Source organism: Leopardus geoffroyi, chromosome D1 (assembly GCF_018350155.1).
Source record: "Leopardus geoffroyi isolate Oge1 chromosome D1, O.geoffroyi_Oge1_pat1.0, whole genome shotgun sequence".
In the NCBI taxonomy this organism is placed as follows: Eukaryota; Metazoa; Chordata; class Mammalia; order Carnivora; family Felidae; genus Leopardus; species Leopardus geoffroyi.
The window spans coordinates 89,199,349-89,220,599 of NC_059329.1; the positions used below are offsets into that span (position 1 = coordinate 89,199,349).

Sequence of the window (21,251 nt, forward strand, 5' to 3'; positions counted from 1 at the left end):
GCATTAGCTTCAGAGACCAGGATGCAAGAATTTGGGGATACACACGTTAGATGTCTCACTCTGCTCTTACAATGTTGGGAATTCCATTATACATTCTGTGCCTGATTTTCTTCCTCTGTCAAATGGGTTGTTTGGCATCCAGTCCAGCCACTAACATAAGTCACCACAACAGGTACGGATTCAAATATCATCTCAGCAGGCTGGGAACCAACTGAAGAAAACGAAGATGAAAGAGACAAACACCCCAGTTATTCTGGATCAGGCATTGATGATGATGAAGATTTTATCTCCAGTACCAGTAAGGATAATCAATTACGGTAGAACCATTTATGCGAGGCTTACTGATTAACCCGAGTGGTGCCCAAGAGGGTCCATCTTGGAAAATAGTTAATGTGGAAAATGAGCATAAACCCGTGACTGATCACACTTTAGTTATACCTTGATAAGATTATGAAGGAAGAAAAATGATTTCTTCTAATGGAAGCCCAAACATATTTGGAAGAGCAATGGGGCAAATAGCTTTTATAAAATTCCTAATGCCTTGGGTTCTTTCTGTTTTGGTGTATCTATTTAGAATTAGAATTGATTCAATTCTAAATTGAAGACTTAGACGGCCCTAGAAAGGCTTAAACGTTGGGAACTGGCATTCAAGAATGGTAATCAAAACTTGGTTGAAATCAAGGGAGCACATCTGGTTTTAACAAATGAATAGGGCACCGATAGGAGAGAAAGGCATTGAAGGGAAGGACAAGTGTCAGCTGAGCTTTAACAAAGCAGCGCCCAACTGTTAAAAACAATTGTGTTTCAGTAGTGAAACCACTGCATAATAGTATCCACATTGGTGACAGTTGTAAAACTTTTTGAGACCAGAGATGGCAACTGAGCTGAAAAGCATCCTTAGAAAAAAACAGGCAACGATCAGTCTAATATTCCACCAGATGACGGGGTTTCCTCGACATATCTGTAATGATCTAAGATATTGCTGAACAGAGATGAGAATTCTGAACCTGTCCTTAGAGAAGGTGTACCTTTGCCATGAACTCTCCCAGGTCACTGAAGTTCTGTCTGTCCTATTGAAACCTGAGAGTACTATCCCCAAGTGGATAGCACCCAGGAAGGGAGGGGCCCAAACAATGGCTTGGGCCCTGAGGCATCTGAGTATATGGCATTGAAAGCCACAAATACTCAAGAGAAATAGAGAATACTCAAGAGAACGAGATGCTTGTAAGTGGTGTATTCTTTAGCCCGGACACCTCTGCAGAGCTTGGTCTATAAAACAAGGCAACTCTTTTTAATGACTTCAGAAAGAAAAGCAAATAACCAAGACCAGAAGAACTTTATTTACTATTACACTGTATTCTGGGTTCAGGAAGTGGGCCCTTCTTCCAGGTGGGGCCATCAGTAAAGATATGGACTTGATACTTGAGAAACTCAGCTTTCTTGGGTGGTAACCCAAACCGATCAACCAGAAAAATAAACTGTGTGATCAAGCTCCTGGGGAAAACTTGCCTGGGTATTTTTCATCTCTGTGGCGTATTTTCCAATTTCAGTTCCCCTTTCTACTTGGCACCTGTGCATACAATTCTGCAGGCTGCCTTCTTTCTACTGTAGGGGTGTGTCAGCTGCCACTTGTTTCATGCTTCTTGGGAATGTGGATAATGATTCGAAACCTGACGTGCTTAACTTGCGAAGTCAGGGCTGATAGCATTACAGGTCTGAAAAGAATTTTGTATCAGTGGAGTATCGAAATTAGGTTTCAAAGAGTTAGGGTGGATTTGCAAGTCGTATTTTCACAAAAGCAAGCGATCCCGATTTTGTCATGATCCTTCTGTCAGGTGCCGTCCCCTATCCCAGCTCTATCGTCGTGGGTGACAGTATGAGGCTGCTGGTGGAAGTTTGCCTTTTTTTTTTTCTTTTTCCGGGGAGCTGCTGTGATGGTGGTTGGTTGCCTCTGGTGCTTTTGTACTGAATGTGCGAATCTCGTTTTTCCTTCATTGGCTGGGAATGGCTTGCTCATGAAATGCTTTGCCTGTGATGAGAATACCGTAGGTGTTTGTAACTATTCAGAAATGGGTAGCTAAATCGTATGCTTGCTACAGGGAGACGTTCTTTCTTAGAATCGTCTGTAGGAAATCTGTGGCTGCTTACGGTGTTCCTTTCCCCACCAGAACTACTAATGAAATAAAGTGATCATCGTGGTATCATTTTCAGGTATCCCCCTCTTCAGCCTGAGGCTCTACATGTAATGCACTTGCCAGTGATACCAATTCCTTGGGCTTTCAAGTGCACAGGGCCGTTACGGACTGCATGGATGGGCAAAGCTCTGATGTTTTTGGGTCTCCTCGGTGGAGGGCTGGTGTTTGCAAAACTGTTCTTTCTTCTGCTGCAGCTTCTTTGGCTGCTTTCTCCGGAAAATCTCATGTTCTGACCCGAGCGTATTCTATGACAGAATGCAGAGGACACTGAGCTGCTTAACAGGGTGGCTGAATCAAGCTGAAGTGCCTGTCTGCTTTCCCTCCGTTTCCACTCAACCATCTATGCAACCTGCTATAGATGATTCACTGCATAGACTAAAGAAGGGAGACATGTACAGAACAAGTGGTGGAGGCTCGAGAAATAACATTTTCCTAATTGCTTCAATCATCATTATCACAGTTTCAACCACACCACGGCTTTTTAACCACCCAAAACAGAACCAGGATCGGACCCAATGGAGCCCAGGCGAATCGAATCCAGGAGTGTTACTTCAGACAACTGCGAGGATGACTGGTAATGGGTTATGCATACTTAATTAAGGACTTTTTTTTCCCTCAAAGTCCGTGATGCTGCAAAGGTCAATCATCAGGACACAGTGGGAAATGTAGTTAATATCTCATCACAGATTCTTAACTTTGGCGAGGATACTCCGTTTGACCTGGGAGCCACTTACCAATCATACCATCTGGGCTCGAGATGCTTTATTATACAAATGAACCCATTAAAATGGTTTATGACGCTGCCCTTGACAAAGTGGTTAGAGTAGAATAACAGGTAATCATTAAGAAATTTCATGCCCATCGATTTTCTCTTGGGAGAGACTGGTGGAGCCGCTCGACGGTACTGAGCATAGATGCTCAGAGATACTGTTGAGGCAGGGCGCTATTAGATAGCATGCATTTTAATGGAAGAACAGAACATCAAAGGTTGCTTGATAAAAAGTCACAGTGTATGTAACCATCGTCACGGCAGATGTGGACAGAAGCAGCACCATTGCTAATGGAGAAAGCTGGACCCGCGAACCACACTCTCCTCTCATTCACCACGAGCGTCATGATGAAGAGGAGACCCAGCATTCTACGAGCCCAAGTAAGGAGGATGGTGGTCAGCAGTCCTGATTTAGATGAGTTTGCGAAGTCATTTCGCAGAATAGGGAAGACTCTTTTGTTAGACATCAGCCACATCTTCTGTTTCCATGCAGTAATTTCTTTTAGCCACAGAGCATGAAAAGCCGTCAAATCTATACACAAGTTTTAGAAACTGGAAGAAAAATGCTGACTTGTCAGGTTGCCCGAAAGGCCAAAATGTTGAAAAAGTTAAAAATGGTTTTGAAATGTGCGTAACGTATCTGAGATAGGTTTTGTGTGTGTGTGTGTGTGTGTGTGTGTGTGTGTGTGTGTGTCTGTCAGGTTGCCCGAAAGGCCAAAATGTTGAAAAAGTTAAAAATGGTTTTGAAATGTGCGTAACGTATCTGAGATAGGTTTTGTGTGTGTGTGTGTGTGTGTGTGTGTGTGTGTGTGTGTCTGTGTGTGTGTGTGTTAGAGATTCCTAAAGGTTCCATTTGGTGATTTGTGTGTGTTTATGGAAATGTGTGATGAACAGTGTATCTTTCCGTGCTGAGCAGAGGGGTCTGTAAAGGAAGATTGACAGGTGCAGTGGTCTTTGGAATCCTTATCATCTGTGAAGATCTTTGATGAATCTGGTTTCTTTCTTTCTTTTTTTTTTTTTTTTTTTTTTTACATTTTGTTCCTCACCCCACTGTAGAAAGGCATCCCTTGTACCCTTGGAGGGAAGGTCAGTAGCTCATACAGACTGTATTTGAATGTCTGTGACTGCTCTTTTTCTGTTTTTAAGCCCAGAGTATCTTGGGGGGAAGCTTTGACACTGTTACTTCTATTTATGTGCAAACATCTCAGGTTTTCCAAAACAATCTCAAGCACCACTACTGGTCTGTGAGGATAAGACAAAAAAAAGTAAGAAGTATATCCTCTTCTTCCGTCTCTCTGTCTTGGAGCCATGCCTATCATGTTTGGAACAAAAGAAGCTTTAATTCAGGATAACAGCTGGTAGCATCTTGAAAACTGCGGTTCAACTGTCATTCTCTTAGCCTTGGATACTCCGAACACAAAAATGTAAGAAACAGCCGCTTAGAACCCAAAGGGCAAAGCTATAGTTTGAGGGATGTCTCCAGACAACACAAGAAACATTTCAGACACCCACTAGGACATAAGTTTTAAGTCCTGGCCATTGTACTGAACATGCCCAACAGGCCTGCCTCTCATTACTTTTCCCAGTGGATTTTATTTTCGTGTGAGGATTACGAGCCGAGTTAACAAGAGTCTTCTGATAGAAGAAGGAAATGAGAAGCAGACGTCTCTTCAGAATGGGATTCCATTCCAATCCCCTTTTGGAAGCGAAGAGTATATCTTAGAATTGAAGGCAGTTTGTACTTAAAAAGCAGAAAGCTACTTAAGAGGTTTGGAATTAATGAGACCATTGTCGAAAGGTGGTGATGGGGGGCCAAGGGAAGAGGGGACATCATGACTGGCGTGTAGTTGAAAAACCAGATGGAACAGAACCTAACAGAGGGAAAGGGAAAGCAGTAACCATGCTAGCAGTTCTCTTATCAGTACTTGCAAAACATAAAGAGATTCTGGTTGGTGACCTCGGGGCTTTATCAAAGAACATTACAACTTCTAGAAGAGAGTCAACCTTTGTATTTTATGATGGAAATCCTATGCTCTGCTAATCCGTATGTTGAAAACAGCAGGGGTTACTGGGTATTTAAAGGATCATTATGTTTATAAAGACAGTGCTAGAGTAGTGTGTGTGTGTGTGTGTGTGTGTGTGTGTGTGTGTGTGTGTATGTGTGTGTGCATGCATGCGTGCGTGTCCGTATGTGTGCACACAGGCGTACATTTTGCTTTTTCTTTCTTTTCTAAAACATTTTGAATGGGCGGTTTGTGTTTGGGTTGATGTTCCCATTTTTTGTAATTACGCTCCATGGTTTTCCTAACTTCATTATTTGTCAGGAGGCAGTGATTTAGTCAGTGGGAGGTAAAACCGAAGACTTGGGGCGTCTTTTTTCCTCCCTCTGGATAACGAGTTAGCCCCAGGAATGTTTTGGCCAACGCAAAGGTAAAATGAGGACACAAGTTTTAGTTTTTTAAAGGTTTTTCTTATTATCAAATCATACATATCATTTTCTAAAATTATGAAATACAACCAGTCTTGCCGGTTGCCAAATATACTTTGGCTTGGCGAGTTTATAGACTCTCATTTTCTTGAGGAATGAAACATTTGCTATTCGTTGCTATACATGAAAATGACAGTGGCTTTGGCACCCTGATACGTTTTATTCCATTCATTTTATTCTTTTTAAAACTGAACAATTACAACACTGAGAGGTTGGCATTTTTACCCTGTCACACATTGTTTATATAATGCCAAACACTGGCTAGAATAGTTTTCTTTCATTGACTTACTTTTGGTAAAAAGCAATTTTGGCAATCTTAGATGCCACGTAGACGTAACGTCGTAACGTGCCGGTGCAGCAGCACCCGGTCATTGTCAACATCTTTTGTGCTGGCAAATCCGCTCCTGGTGCATTTCCAGGGCATGTGATCGTGAGTTATGTGACCACCATTTGAGAAGTCCTCCCCCTAGGCTGATCTTGTCATCAGCTGGTATATAATATATTCCTCCTTCCAAAATCACTGCAGCAAAGAGGTTAATTCTTTGAACACACGGTTCTCTCCAAGGATATGTGAGGCTGTGGACAACAGTAAATTAAGAATCATACTGGGAATTCATGGACTGTGGTCTAGTCCTGACCTGGTGCAAATCTGGCTACAGGATTTTGAGCAAGACTACTTTGGGTCTTAGTTTTCCTATCTGAAAAATGGAAGGATTGCACCATTGATTTCTTTTTTTTTAAATATAATTTATCGTCAAATTGGCTTCCATACAACACCCAGTGCTCATTGATTCAATACCCCTTTCAGAATATGAGCGCTCTCACTCCTTGCTGCTTCCCTTTTCTATCTTTTCTCCCATGTGTATGTGGCCTGAAAGTAGAAAGCTGTGTGTTGGTAAGGAAACTGAACAATAAAGGCTCACAACTGACACCTTGTCACAGCCCAGGAAATCCCTAGTCGTACAATGGAAGAAACAGCTACCCAGAAAGAGCAGTGGGTTGAGAGCGGATGGCATGGGGCATATCTCCAATCACCCAAAAGAAGACTCTCATTCAGCAACAGGGACAGCTGGTAATGGATTGTTTAATAAGCAAACTTGGGTGGAAGTTTCCTTGTGGGTTAAATGCTGAGCGCTGAGGACACGGAACAGAAAGACATTGAAGGAATTGTCATAAGATGTTAAGATTCTTTAGTAAATTATGATGTGGTCAACACAGAGCCAATCCTTAGATGCTCATAACAAATCACCAAAGGAGTGGATATAGTGTACAAAGGAGACATAGAGAATATGCCCTTTTTGTATATCACTTTCAGATCCAGTTTTGGGCATCCCCTCGTGAGATTGGAGCAGAGACTCTGATCTTATCAAATGCTCCCTTTTGTTTTGTAAAGGAATCTACAACGTGGCTTTTTGAAACCCTGGGCATGTCAGAAAGCCCTTGGTCCGAACCCCAGTGTTGGAAGAAATGGAGCCAGATGGTTTGAGGAAAATACCTGTCTGATGTCATTTAGCACTTTTGTCATGTCTATCTGGAGCTTTCTCTTTGAATTTGCAGTGCTTTTTTCTGAGCTTTACCAAAAACGCACCTTCTCTAGTCCAGAATCGTGGGATCGTGGAGATCAGGCTCGAGTCGTGTCGTCATCTCTAAGTGATGGCCAGATAACTTGACTCCGCAGGCTCCTATGCACGATTCTTGGTGTGGCAGAAACATGGAATGCCAGTGTGTGAAAGCCTCTGAGTGCATACCTGGCTGAGCAGTGGATTCAGTGACTGCCTATGGCATGTGGTTGTCGCTGAGGGGCCACTGTTGTACTCTTCTCTACCCATATATCTCCGCTGGCTCAGAATGAAGCAGTGGCATGTGCTGAATTCTTATGTGTCGCTTGTGCTGTGGATCCCATTGTTAGAAGGTAACGCTTCTAACGGGTTCCATTCATGCTTTTGAGATGAATGGCATTTCCTTTCATGTTTATCTTGTGGGTGGCTGTTACCTGATTCCTTCTCTAAATCCCTACCAGCCTAATGTGCATTTCACCGGGATGTGGTTGTCTTGGAATGACATCATGTGCTGAGACTTCCTCCTTTAGGGGATGGGGGTAACAGGGCATGTGGTTCAAGAACTACTTCTTTGTCTTTGCTTGACATCTGTAAGTCATCCTGTATTCCCTGCAGGAGTCATTAACGATTTTGCGCCGTCTAGTTCACCTGCTGACTGCTGAGTACATGAACATGAACAAACCCATACCTGCCAAAACATTCTGTGCTTACACAACTTCTTTGCCCTCTATACCAGGAAGAGGAGTTCATTGTCTTGTCTAGAGACTAAAGTCTTTTTAAAATTATCGGTGTATCCCTGGCCCAATGTCAACTAACACTTTGACAATTGCTTGAACTACATGGTCACAACAGCCCCGGCCCATGACAGCCATCCAGACCAAAGAATGACAACGCAGAGTCAAGAGGACAGCTCCTGGACTTACTTCTTCGACCCAATCTCACATCCAATGGGACGAGGTCATCAAACAGAAAGATGGATGGGTAATAGCCTCTGAGCTTTTTTATATATATATTATGTTTTTGAAAGCCACCAAATGGCTATTTAACTAGAAATGTGCCCTTGATTTTAAAACAGTCTACTTCCTAAGGAACTTGAAGTTGCTTCAAAAGTTAGGTTTCTGCGTGGGCGTGATATGCACATTCATCTGAATGGGAATTCCTGGGCTGAGACTGAAGAATTCAAACAGAGGGGGTCAAAGATCCTAAGAGGGTGAGAGTGGAGGTTATTTTCTCTGAAGAAGGAGCAGTCTCAACATTTGTTTTCCATTTCCTTTTAAGTGCAGTGTTCTAAAAAGAGTGAAGTGATTGAATTCAGTGACTATTTTCCTTGTAGACCCAAAGATGTAACTTGTCTTTGGGAGAGAAATCTTAGAGGTCAAAAATTGGTGAGTACTCATTTCAAAAAAGTAACTAAAAAGTTCAGAAAACTTTCTTATTCATTCTTGCCACATTTAGAGAGAAATACGGTACCCAGTGACTTAGGCTTTGGACCACTCTTGGCTCTCAATAAATGTTTACAAATTTAACAAGTAGGCAACTTTTAGACAGGATGGAATCCCTGTTTTCTTAAATACCATTTTTTATTTACCTGTAAGTGGTTAAAAACAGAAATGAGAGAGAGAGAGAGAGAGTAAAAAAGATACGAATTGCAGTTCTGCAAGAATGGAAGACTATGATTTTATTTGACCAATTTTTATATTCAAAAAGAATTCTTTCTTTATCAGAACAGATGACAGTTTTCCTGAGAGAATCTGCAGGACTTGGCTGCAGGTGGTATCCCTTTTTTCTCAGTCATTACTAAGCTGAAGATTCCATGTTCCTTACCGTACCCATGAGTTGAGCTACTCAATTTTTTAAAAATTATTCAGTAAGATATCTTGATCCCAGGGATGTAACATTCCGAAAAGAGAGACAGACAGGAAGACTCAATAAAGGAATGTGAATTTTTGGTCATAGCATGGAATATATTATCTGGATCCAAACTGCCAAAGGCATACATAACACAAACTATTGAAATGGGGACTAAGAACATGATGATGATGTCTCTTGATATTGAGTTGAACAAAATTATCTCTAAAATGAATTCCACAGTCTCCGTGGCTTCATTTCTTTAAAACATCCTATACTGTACCCAAATATTAATGATCAGATATCCCTTAAGCTATAATTGTATTACATTTCTGCTGATGTGCAATGCAATATAGACACCCAGTGATGCCTGGGTCCATGCTCTTAAAGAACTTAAAATGTAGCTAGGGAAGGAAAACACTTGTCACCAAAATATATCTAACAATACTAGACAATAAGCAAATAGATGCCAAATGAATGTTGCCAACAATAAACACAAAAATCCAGAGGACCCTCTAGAGAGTGTCAGAGAAATGTAGATCAGACTTAGTTTTTCAAAGATGGAAACATGGATAGGCAGAGAAAGGAAGTCAGGGAAAGTTGTTTTGTTTTGTTTTGCTTTGTTTTGTATTGTTTTGTTTTGTTTTTTAGGAAGGATACTCATGTAAGGAGAAACATAAAGAAAGGAAAACCAAGGAATGAGTTTCTCAGAGTTACTGGGTCCATTTGTCATAAAGGAAGATGAGTTTGAATGGCTAGGTTGTGGCCGTTGGGTTGAGTTGGTCAAGGTTACATGCAAACCCAGCACACATATTTATGCACGTGGCAGCTGGAGGCTCTGGTCTATCCACGGTGGGAACCAAGCCAGTAAAGCAGCTTCAGAATCAATTATCCACTGATGAATAGAAAGAAAGTCCATTGAGTTAGACATGCAAAGGGCAATACAATTGGCTTCAACCATAGAACGGTGCGATACATCTTGAACAATGCTACTTACAGAAGGGGAAGACGATGAACAAGTGTGTCTAGAGACTTTCAACAGACAGGACTCTTTCTGGGAAAATATCCATTTGGGATTTCAATTTGGGTTAGCTCGCCTTTCCTCTTTTTGGAGACCTGGGATAGTACAGTTAGCCTCGTCTTGTCCTACAAAGATCTTGATTCTCTTTTCTTGTAGTAAAGGCCGCAGGGTGAATGTGAAGGCCCAGTATTCCAGTGTTTCCCACTGGAGTCATCTGGACCTGGTCAAATCTCTCCAGATGCAGCGGTGTGGGGGTACTTTGAGCCGGAGAGCCAGCAACAGTGATGGTGCTTGTGGGTCGATTGGTGACTCTTTCACTTAGGACTTACCATTTCAGCAGCACTTTGCAACGATTACTAGAAATGGGATATATCAATATGTCGGTGACATTTCTGTACCACTCAACGTTGTACATGTTAAGTGCCAAGGACACCTCATACTTGTGTTTACAGGGAGAATGATTCACTGACGTGTGCTTCTTTTTTCTTGCCCCTGAATACCTCCTGTGGCCTTCATGGAGGTAGTATTGGATGATAATTTTATGTGTTATATGCCCATTCACTTTGTGGCGCAAAAGAGGGCCAAAAGAGGGAAGAGGGCTGTAAGAAAAAAACAAAACAACAACAACAAGCTTTTGACCCAAGTGAGGGAGATGTGGTAAAATGGTGTCCAAACCAGTGCGTTTTGTCTTTTCTCTACGATCCAGATCACGTGCATCTATAAGGAAGACAATGTGTAGGGAACGGGACCAGTCACACCTGGGCTATGTTTCTGCCTTTTTGCGAGGCTTGGGAGGCACATCGTGTTCTCATTTAGAGCCCTGCCAGACCCAGCAAAAGCAAACAAAAATTGTACCTTTCATACACTCAATCTTTAAGTGAAAGCCACCTGCTTCTTACGATTCTCTTTTGAAGAAGCAATCGTTTGTCCCAGTTCTGCAGGCATCAATGAGTATGAACGTTTTTTCCTTTTTGTCCAGGTTTGAATATAAAAATGGTTTGTCTGTAGACCCTAAACCACCCTCAGGAGGTGGGGTAGTAAATCAGGCAATAACACCGATTTAATTCCCTCAGATATGGACTCCAGCCATAGTACAACACTTCAACCTTCTGCAGATCCAAACACACATTCGGTGGAAGAGTTGGACAGGACAGGACCTCTTTCCGTGACGACTCGTAAGGACATAACAGCCCCTTTATTGGCCTGTGATCCTGCTTCAGCTCTGGCCCACACTGGCCTGGATACAGAGCTTGGTGATACAATGATGCAGTTAGTGCTATGTGGCTTGGCTCAGCCCAGAGGATAAAAGGGTCTCCATTGCCGATATTTTCCTGGCGGGTTCTTTAAATCTGATTTTTCCTTCATTCTTGGTGATTTCCCTACTCAACGGCCTTATCTTAAGGAAAATAAAAAGGTTGGGGGATTCTGCTCAAGTTGATTTTCTTTCTCTAAATAGTTATGCCAGTGACACCCAAGACCACGGCTAGGACGGTGGTTTCTCTATGTTTCAACCATGTCCTTTGGTTCCCATCTTTCCTCCAGTCAAGGCAGGAGAGGGGTAGGGTTGCTTTCATAGCTGCGAAAAGATCATTTGGGCCTGGCTAATCAGAGAGAGTAGGGAAATCACCACAGCCCACGGAAGAGGGGCAAGGCATGTTGTTGACAATTGACAAAGGTGACAGGGCCTGGGAACAGAAGAGGAATGTTTGCCAGGACCTCTTCCTACTGGTAAACATCCGGTAGAAGCAATGCTAAACTCCTCAGGAGACTGAATTTCCACTATATGGGCAAGGCTATCTTAGAGATCAGCCTGAAATCATTCGCAATTTCTTCACAGAATATGAAAGAAATCCAGAATTAAGAAACTCATTTCACTGCTTGCTACACATAATGGACAGAGTCCTTTTAGGCAAAGGAAAACATCAGCATGCATGTGCTGATCACCAAGAACATATGTAGCACAGTGTTACGTATCAGAGGAGATGGAGATAAGCCTAAGAATGGGCCCCTCCAACGGAGGGTCTTGTATTTCCACTTTATGGCCCTGATGTCTTGTATTCTGATACTGGGATTGGGATTTGGGTGAATGTCTTTCTCCTGGTTGTGATGTGTGCTTGGTGGTGGACGTGGCTTATGGATGTGGTTTATAGAATGCCTGCACCTGTAACTCAGAGGTCAGTACCTTTCCTAGAAGGACCCAAAAGAAATCAACTCAAAACAGTCCCAAGTGATTTCAGATATGGGCAGTGGTTCAACCTCAAATTGATATATGTCAGTGAAGGTCCTGTGTTTGCCCAGGCAAGCGTTTCCTGGCATTTTAGTGCGGTGATGAGAATCCTCATTCACGGGCGAGATCAAAAACCTAATAATAGATGAAAAATGGTAACTTTAATTTAATATTCTTTAGAAGGTACTGAAGTATTTCTTTGTGTAAATTTGATCCGAGTTACTCGAGCAGGTTATTCTAGATTCTAGAACTTCTTCCTTTTTTTGTCATTAGGGGTAGACTACCTGCTGCTGTCGTATTTATCGCCCTACAGTTGTGCTTCTTGACCCGCAGCTAGGTACTCTTGATCATTTATAGGAGCACTGGAATTCAACCATTCCTTTTCCCCTGTCTCTATGTTCTCTGGTTTTCCCGAGTGACTTGGGCCAGGATGTTCCAGGGTGGACAAAGTCTTGGTTCAGGCTTCACCTTGTCACTTTGCCTTTGTTGATGACACTGAAAAAGAAGTTCTGAGGAGCCAGTTAAGGGACAAAACAGAATTCCGTTACGCATTCCTATCAATCAGAAGAGAGTGGTGTGCACAAACTACAGTATTCCTATGCACCTGCCCATCGGACACTGCGATAGTTAGACCCCTCCTGTCAGCAGATAACAGAGGATGTGTTTCACGGCTCCAAATTAATGCTGGATTCATCCCTCCTTGAAACAGAGCAGAGTAATACTCAGAGCTTCTCTACATCACATGGAGACTGGGAAGAAGATAAAGACCATCCAGTGACTTCTACTCCAACATCTAGCAGTAAGGATGGTAAAGCCCAGTTGGCTCCAGCTCTTGATAAAAATCGATAAATTATGGATGTCTTTGCAGTGTCTTTGGTGGAGGCACATCAGTTGACTGCTGCTATGCTGTCACTTCTGATCAGAAGGTGTGGCTGGTGATGGCTCTTTGATTTTTCTGCTTTGTAGACCTCTTAGAAGCTACTGTCTGTACCTTGAGTGCAAACCGTATTTCTTTCTTAGTCTTAAAGGTCAGGCTTCTTAAGCTGTGGAATTAGTGGCGTGGTCTTAAAATAACATATTGCTCATATATGGTTTGCAATCGGTGTAAAGGTCTGAATGCTATCACTTTCTATTTCCCTTTCATTGATGACATTATTTTGCCGTTCATCATCTGGACATAAATCCACGGTGCTGGCGACTGAGGAGCAGTGCCCTTATGGCAAAGGAAAGAATAATCAAAGCGTCGGGTCTTTGAAACCTTGCATTTGCTACTCCATTTGTGGGCAGCATGATTTTGCTTTTCAGTTCAGTGATGTGTTTTTTCCACTTCACCTGTGGTGGGTCTAATTGAGTAAGAGCTCAAGATTATCTAGTCCCTGAATTGACTTGAAGGCCACAGTTAGTTGTAGTGGCATAAACCTAACTTTGATCATCCGGGCAGGTGTTGCAACACATGCCCCTTCTGGGTATGGGGATCACCAAAATCTCTTCCATCGATGTCCAGGTGGTGCCAATTGCAAAATATTGCTTCCCTTCAATAGTATAAGGAAGTACACGGTCTTTTGCTCCGTACTCGTGAATAACGAATGGAAAGCTTTTGTAGCATCTGACTGTTCTGAAGACAGGCATCTGCTGGGTGGTGGCCTCACAAATGTGGGTTTACCATTGATTCCGCCTCCACACAGATAGGACTGATGGCAAAGGTGGAAGAAGAAGTGGACATCTTCCTGAAGACTCAGCCACTTCAGTGGAAAGTTATACTTCTCGGTCCCCAGCCACAAAGGAACTCAGGACCCTCATCCCAGTGACCCCTGCTAAGACGGGGGTCCCTGAAGTTACTGAAGTTAATATTGCTGGAGATTCCGACTCTAATGTTGATCGTTTCTTTTCAGGTAACTTGGCCATTTGTTATCTGGTTTGATTTTTCTACAGAGAGAAACAACGCGTGCTTGAATACTGCGGGGGACATTTTCTGTGTAGGCTGTGATTAGGCTGATTTGTGACATGGGAATGGCTTTTATTACAGGTCATGATTCTAATGCAAATAAAGTTAGATTTAGGTTAGATAAATAATGCTTTTATTTGTCAGAGTAACCTCCATTTATTTTTGTGACTTGGTTGTTATGGTAGAATTTCTTTCTTTGCTCCTAATCTCGTGATATACTAATCTGAACCATACAAAATCAATGTTGTTGTAGGTCCAAGTCGTTAAATATTAGCAATTTCATTTGATTCAACTAAGATATGCTACCTGTTTAGTAAGGGTTTACCCAACATGTGAATAATGTCCATATGCTAATGTCTTTGCTCTGAAATTATTATCTTTACTGGTGATGGATTGGCAAATTTTGCTTTCGGTGACGGGCTTGTAGCCAAACCTACTTATGATTCACACCTCAAACTTTATGAGTTAATCTACTAATTATGAATAGGCACGATTTCTCTTGTTGTAATGGCAAAGAGAGGACTAAAGATGACTTATTCAATTAAGTTGGACCCAGACCCGAAAGGAGCGTGAGACTTCTTTTCTCAAATAACAGTCTCCCCTGCTTCTCCCTTGCTTTGTTCCCCCATTTGCATTAAGAAACTTACACTGAAGAAAAGAGAACTAGAAATACCACCTCTGGTTAACAGACGAGAATTGGAATTGTTCCTCCTTGTGCCCTTCCCACTCAACCATTGAATTATACTAAATATTTGTGATTAAAAAAACATATATATATATATATATATATATATGTATATATATATATATACATATACACACACAAATAAATATATAAATTTATTTATTTATAGCAAGATCTTTCTCTCCTTCCCCTCAAAAAGAATAAATCTTATGAGAACCCAATATAGGAAACAGATGGTATCTATGAGGCTCTGACTGATATGGGGACAGAAGACTCGGAATACCACCTGCTTGGATTCTTTCCTCTGGGCTGCTCACCATAGAGGTTCTGGAAAAACAAAAAAACAACAACAGTTTTTAAAAATACTGACTTTGGGGATATTGGTATGACAAAGCTCCTTACACCCTTTGGTTCTTTTTTTCACCATGGTTCTGCGCTCAGTTATGAAAACAATCCAAGTAGCACTGTCAGTTTTCTTCCAGAGAAATGAATCTTAGAGCGCTGCCTGGTTTCTCCCGGCAAAATAAGGCCTGTTGGGCAATTGAATGCATTTAAATTTAACATGGCAGTTTTAACGGCAATGGTATCATAGAAGGGCTAAATAGCCTATTTGTGAGTAAATAAAACTCTTTCTGCAAAATGGATATTCACATACGCTGAGTCCTTCTGTATTCCGTGGTCAAACAGAGTTTTCATGGTTCTCCATGGATTAAATGATTAGTAAGTGATCTGTCATCCTTGGTTTTCTTCCAAACCACTCAGATACAGCTTATTTCTTCCCATACATTTTTCTCAGTCTTTATGCTTAATATTAAGAACTAAAACATTTGCACTTGTGGTAGTGGTGGCGGTGGTGATGGCGGAGATGATGATGGTGGTGGCATTGGGGCTGCTCGTATTGGCGTTTCAGCGAATGCTATTTTCAGGTATTCTAACCAAGAAACAAAGCAATCTGATTTCTCCGTACAATTATACAAGAGATTACAGGTCGCCTATTTCTGCCTTCTCAAATCAAAGACATGGTGATGATCAGATTACCTTAATCTTCATAATGGGTGACTACAGCCACTTTATGAAACCATTGTCCCTTTTGTTATTGCTGTTTGTCTTCTTTTTGCTTTGTTGTTGCTTTGCTTTTTTTTTTTTTTTTAAAGATTCCAGTGTAGTGTTGGAAATGTGTGGGGAAGAGGGAGAAGAGCAGGGGTTCCCATATGCTGAATCCAAGATTTGACCTGTGGATCCAGATTGTAGCAACTCAAAAGCTCGCTTCAATCTAAAGGCCTTTTGCCGATGGATGATTGAGGGGATAGAATTATATTAACTCTTGGTGTTGAAAACTGCAGATTTCATTTTTGAAAAATATTGGGTTTTTTTGAAACATACTCTAATAACCAGGTCCATATTTTTCACAGGTTAGCTATCTTCTTATTCCTTTTTCATTTGTCTTCTGACTTTTTTCTCTAAATAAGCAGTTGAGCTTTCCCTCTGAATCTTTACATAATTCAACGCCAAGATCCTTTACTCACCAAAACCATTGTCTATTTCCTGCCTCAGAGAAAGCTCTTTAAATGGCTCATGCTCTGAGCCAGAGAGTACATCCGTACCCAGTGATCACATTTGTGTAATTCAAAGCGTATCATCTTCATTTCAAAAACACAGTATCAGGTTCCAACCTCAGACCTGAGAAGACATCATAATATTTTTGTTAGAGTATTATGGTTATTAGATTTCTATCCAAACCGCACTTCCCGTGGTCATCCTGGATGGTGTGTGCTGTCCCAGTTTCTTTACTGTTGATCAAAGCTCTAGCCTCCTCACCAGGGGGTCAAGCGATGAACAGTAATTAGTACCAATGAAGCCGTTCAAGGCTTCTTTGCCATTGCTTTTTGGTGACTCTTAAAAGCCTGAACTTGGTGAGGGGCTGTCCGACAACGCAAAAGTGAGGAAGGGCAGATTCCCTGGCTCCTGGAACGTATCCCCTGTTACTGGAACAGATTCCCTGTAACAGGAACACCTTTTCTAATTGCTCCTTACAGAAGACCAAGACTCGCCAGTTCACCCCAGTGGGAGGTCCCATACGACTCATGGATCAGAATCAGCTGGTGAGTTTGAGCTGCTTGAGTAATTTACTGTTATCATCATTTGAGCCTACTTAATAAAGTATGAGTCAGTGTCTCAAGAAGAGCGGTTCTCAGACTTCCTTATGCATCACTATCACAGAGGGTGCTTATTAAATCACACTGCTGATGAAAATATTATGGTGTTAGCTACAGTACCCTGTGCGGAGGGTTATGCTGAATGCTTTCCACAGGTTTCATCATTTAGTCTTGAAAACAATGCCCTGCGACAATTGTGGTTATCCCAGTTTTAATCGTTATGAAATTGAGTCTCGAATCCCTTAAGCAGCATCCTCAGTATATGGAGAAGCTGGGATCAAGCCCAGACCGTTGTTCCTCCCAAACCCACGCTCTTATTAATCTGGTGTAGTGCAATGTTAAATTGAGACCCTACTTGTATTCTTCCTGATCCTTCCACACAGAAGACTCTCCTCTGGCGCCGTAGTTCTCAAAGTGCAGTCCCCATCCCTGTGGCATCAGCATCACCAGGGAACTTACTAGAAAGACAAATGCTCAGGCTCTACCTCAGACCTGCTGCATCGGAAACCTTAAGGATGCGTAAAGCAGTTAGCGTAACCCCCAGAACAGGGTACCTAGCATTTACTGAGAACGTACTGTGTGCTAGGGACATTGTTCTAAACACTTCACATGTGCTAGGTTGGACCATAGGAAACTGCCCTTTTTTTAGGTCAACAGCCAAAGAGCCACAGTTTTGTGTGGTTCATCTAATATTACCATATTTCATCATCCTACAAACCCTGTGACTTATGTAAGTACTGTTATCATCCCGTGTTACAGACAAGGACACTAAGACCCAGAGAGGGCAAGTACCATGGCTGGGGTGACATGACTGGTGAGTTGAGCGGTGGAGCCAGCTTTCAAGCCCTGGGGGTCTCATAATGCCTCTATAAGCCCGTTCTGGAGAAAGCACTCCGTAATGACCATAATTACGGCCAGGCGTGTATGATTAAGTGGATACACATTTGCCGTGACTCAGATTCCCACCCATGGAAATATTACTCCAGGCAACAGAAGTCTGACATGAGGCAGGTTTACCTGTGACCAGAAATGGTGGGGTCACTGAGAGGTTGTGTGTCCCTGGTATCATCAGTCCAGGTGATCCATGAAAACCAGGTAAATCCATATGAACCACGGTCTGTCCTTCACACCTAAGTCGGGGCCATGGTTGCCTCCAGGCCTAAAGGTTCACACACTTAAAGCAGATATGAAGGTGGGTATTTACATGGTGCCTTGGTAATAAGCTTTTATGTAACAGCACAGGATATAGGGGTTCATTAGAAATGTTTCTAAAATAAAGACAGAAGTCGCAAGGTCTCTAGGTTCCGTGGTTGGGGCATTTAGCAAATTAGCCTTTTTACGTTTCCTTTAAGTTTCCTTCTTAGTAAAAAGGGGACCAGGATACCTGCCTCAGTTACCTCCCAGAGTTCTCGTGAAGAACGTGAGGTATCAGGAAAATGACAAAATCTTGGAAATGATAGGGAGTTATTATTAAAACACATGCTCTCTAAAATTAAGAGGCCCCAGTTACTCCAAGTGTGGCCCTTGGACCAGCCACTGGGACATCAACCTAGGAGCTGGCTGGAAATGCAGAATCCCCAGCCATCCCAGGCCTGCTGCGTCAAGGTCTGCGTTTTAACCAGACCTCCCCCCATACCGGGTGTGCACTGAAGTTTGAGAAGCTCCGTCCTGGACTGTTTTTCTCACAGTTGAGGCCAGTTGAATGATCTCTGTGCACACATCTCAGGTTAGCTCTCATCTCCAAATTACAGTGTCAAATGTCCCTCTTTGCAGAACTGGCTTTCCTAGCTAGCCCTACCCCGGCTGGGTTTGCAGACCTCTAGGGTGCAAGGTGAGGCCTGCTGCATCTCGTCCATCTTCTTTGGCTTTTGCTTGAAGTGAGAATCAGGTGGGCGGGAGCGGTCTCTTTTGTTTGAGTCCTGCGCCGGTGTCTATTGTTCAAGTAGGAGGTTTCATCTTGTTGCACACACACCCCGATCTTTCCTTGCTGGGAGCGCTTTTTTTGAAAACCGAAATCAAGAGATTAAGATCCATTAGTGGCCTCCTTTTCAAATATCAAAGGCTGCTGTGAGTCCGAGAAAGACCAGTGAGAGTGTCTGCACCACTTAGATGGTTTTCAAGCCCAAAGATCTCCAGGGTGCATGGCCCACATCCAGTCACCTGCACAGGTGAAAACCTGCCAGTGACCACGGACTCTGGGAGGCGGCCGGAAAAAGCACCTTGGACTCCTTCTCAAGTTTGTAAAGTAAGAGGCCACTCTCAAAGTGACATGAGGTATGTTGAGTGGCCAGAGGTCTAGTCAGAATTTGTTTTGTTCCATTTCAAGGTTAACAAAAACATGAGATTGTATAAACAGGAGTCGGCTGCTCTAAAATAACCACCAACATCGAGATTTCACTGTCCACCCTGCATAGTCTAAAGTTTGACTGTCCTTGGAAATCTTCATGTACTTCAAGCCTGGCCATCTTCATGCGTTGCTTAGCCAAACAGACCGCCCTGATTACTTTTTTGTCTTCCCTCGGTGGACTTTTAGAATTTTGCAGTGGGTTCTCCATTGGTAGGGGGAAATAGTTCATTTTCGTGGGATGTTTTCAAATTTTGTTCTGAAGCAGTGGAGGAGGCATAAAAAACACAAGCAAAAAAAAAAAACAAAAAAACAAAAAAAAACAAGGCATTAACTCAGGTGAGTCTCTTCACAGATGTCTTAGAAGTTTCCTTTAAAACATGATGACTCCCTCATTTTGATGAGCCTCCCGTTCGGACTTGTGGATGCTTTGTCTTGCAACACTCCCTTCCAGTTTGAGCTGTTTTGTTTGTTTCCTTGTTGTGTTTTGTAGTGGTAGAAAATATTCATTCTTCTGAAAAGGCATGTTCCAATAACATAATAGCGGGGACTCTACCTAGGGTGAATTTTTTCTAGACAGAAAGGGTCATTATCCCCTAAACCCTTATTTTTTAATATTTATGCTTGCGTCCAGGAAGACACTCACTGCAATTGTTAGATATGCTTCGGAGTTTCTGGAGCATATGAATTAAGATGAAGATTCTAGTTCAGTAGGGGTGAGGCCTGCGATTCTGTATTCCTAGCAAGCTCCCACATGGGACACCTCAGCAGCTGGTCCAGGGACCCCACTTTGAGTAGCAAGGTCCTGAATCAGAACGGAGCTGCTTCACACAATTCCCATCTTTGCGTCCCTCTTTAAACCTCTGTAAATGACGGTGAAGTGGATTTTATTCTCATCCCCATTCTCCGAATGAGAAAACTGAGACTTGGAGAGGGTAGCTTGACTCAGCAGACGTTGCTGGCAAGAGGTGGAGGCAGGACTCGAACCCAGGACTGCCCTGCCCTGGAGCCCAAGCTCTGAAACACTGTGCCGCACCACTGGTGAGAATTGTCCTGTTCTTGATGAAAATAACACTTCCAGACCTCAGCCTTAACCAAACCAAGTTTTCTGGGGAGACGTCTTTCGTGTAACACTTTTTTTTTTTTTTTTAATATTTTTTTTTCAACGTTTATTTATTTTTGGGACAGAGAGAGACAGAGCATGAACGGGGGAGGGGCAGAGAGAGAGAGGGAGACACAGAATCGGAAACAGGCTCCAGGCTCTGAGCCATCAGCCCAGAGCCCGACGCGGGGCTCGAACTCACGGACCGCGAGATCGTGACCTGGCTGAAGTCGGACGCTTAACCGACTGCGCCACCCAGGCGCCCCTCGTGTAACACTTTTTAAATGTCTGTGTCTTGAATCTATAAATAGCTGCGCAGTGGACAGAACGTAGAGAGGTTGGCCCTGTGTACTGCTCTGTAAGGAGCTCGTGGTCACGCATTCCAAACTGGGGTTGAGAGGTGTTGTTTCTTCCTCTCAGGACACACAAGTGGAAGTCAAGAAGGTGGGGCGAACACGACCTCCGGTCCTACGCGGAAACCTCAAATCCCAGGTAAGTTTCAATCTGTGAAGCCAAAAAAAAGGGGGGGGGGGAATAAAACACATTCTTGGGGCACCTGGGTGGCGCAGTCAGCCGAGCGTCCAACTCTAGATTTCTGCTAGGTCATGATCCCAGGGTCGTAGGGTCGAGCCCCGAGGGCTCCACGCTCAGCATAAGCCTAAGGTTCTCTCTTCTCTCTCTCCCTCTGACCTTCCTTCACTCACATGTGCACTCTCTCTCTCTAAAAAAAAAATAGAAAAGCATATTCTTTGCAAGCTAAAGGGTGAACGAGAGCACTTGGTAGGAAAGAATGAAACTCTCTTTTCTCTGGGACCCGTAGATTGAATGAGCTAACATTCAGACCTGTTCCTGGCCTATCCCAAAGAAGTGACACGTTAGTTACTAGTGCTTCCTTCCCAAATGACTGACTCT

General features: G+C 42.8%; 1 protein-coding gene and 1 long non-coding RNA gene across 32 annotated transcripts in view; both read left to right on the forward strand.

The window, feature by feature from the left end:
• Positions 1-21,251, forward strand: part of CD44 (CD44 molecule (Indian blood group)) — a 91,964-nt gene that overhangs the window by 59,256 nt on the left and 11,457 nt on the right. For 4 of the 31 annotated variants that reach the window (XM_045484938.1, XM_045484943.1, XM_045484942.1 and 1 more), the window contains 9 exons: positions 173-298; positions 2,656-2,769; positions 3,229-3,345; positions 7,864-7,992; positions 10,954-11,055; positions 12,817-12,915; positions 13,793-13,999; positions 16,774-16,839; positions 20,760-20,831. In XM_045484938.1, coding sequence (XP_045340894.1) covers positions 173-298; positions 2,656-2,769; positions 3,229-3,345; positions 7,864-7,992; positions 10,954-11,055; positions 12,817-12,915; positions 13,793-13,999; positions 16,774-16,839; positions 20,760-20,831 — 1,032 coding nt within the window. The remainder of the gene's footprint in view (positions 1-172; positions 299-2,655; positions 2,770-3,228; positions 3,346-7,863; positions 7,993-10,953; positions 11,056-12,816; positions 12,916-13,792; positions 14,000-16,773; positions 16,840-20,759; positions 20,832-21,251) is intronic. The other 27 variants (XM_045484950.1, XM_045484952.1, XM_045484956.1 and 24 more) reach the window with 21 other exon arrangements.
• On the forward strand, positions 3,352-4,233 carry LOC123601588. The gene is made up of 2 exons (XR_006714178.1): positions 3,352-3,542; positions 3,666-4,233. It is a non-coding gene; the product is annotated as an uncharacterized LOC123601588 (long non-coding RNA).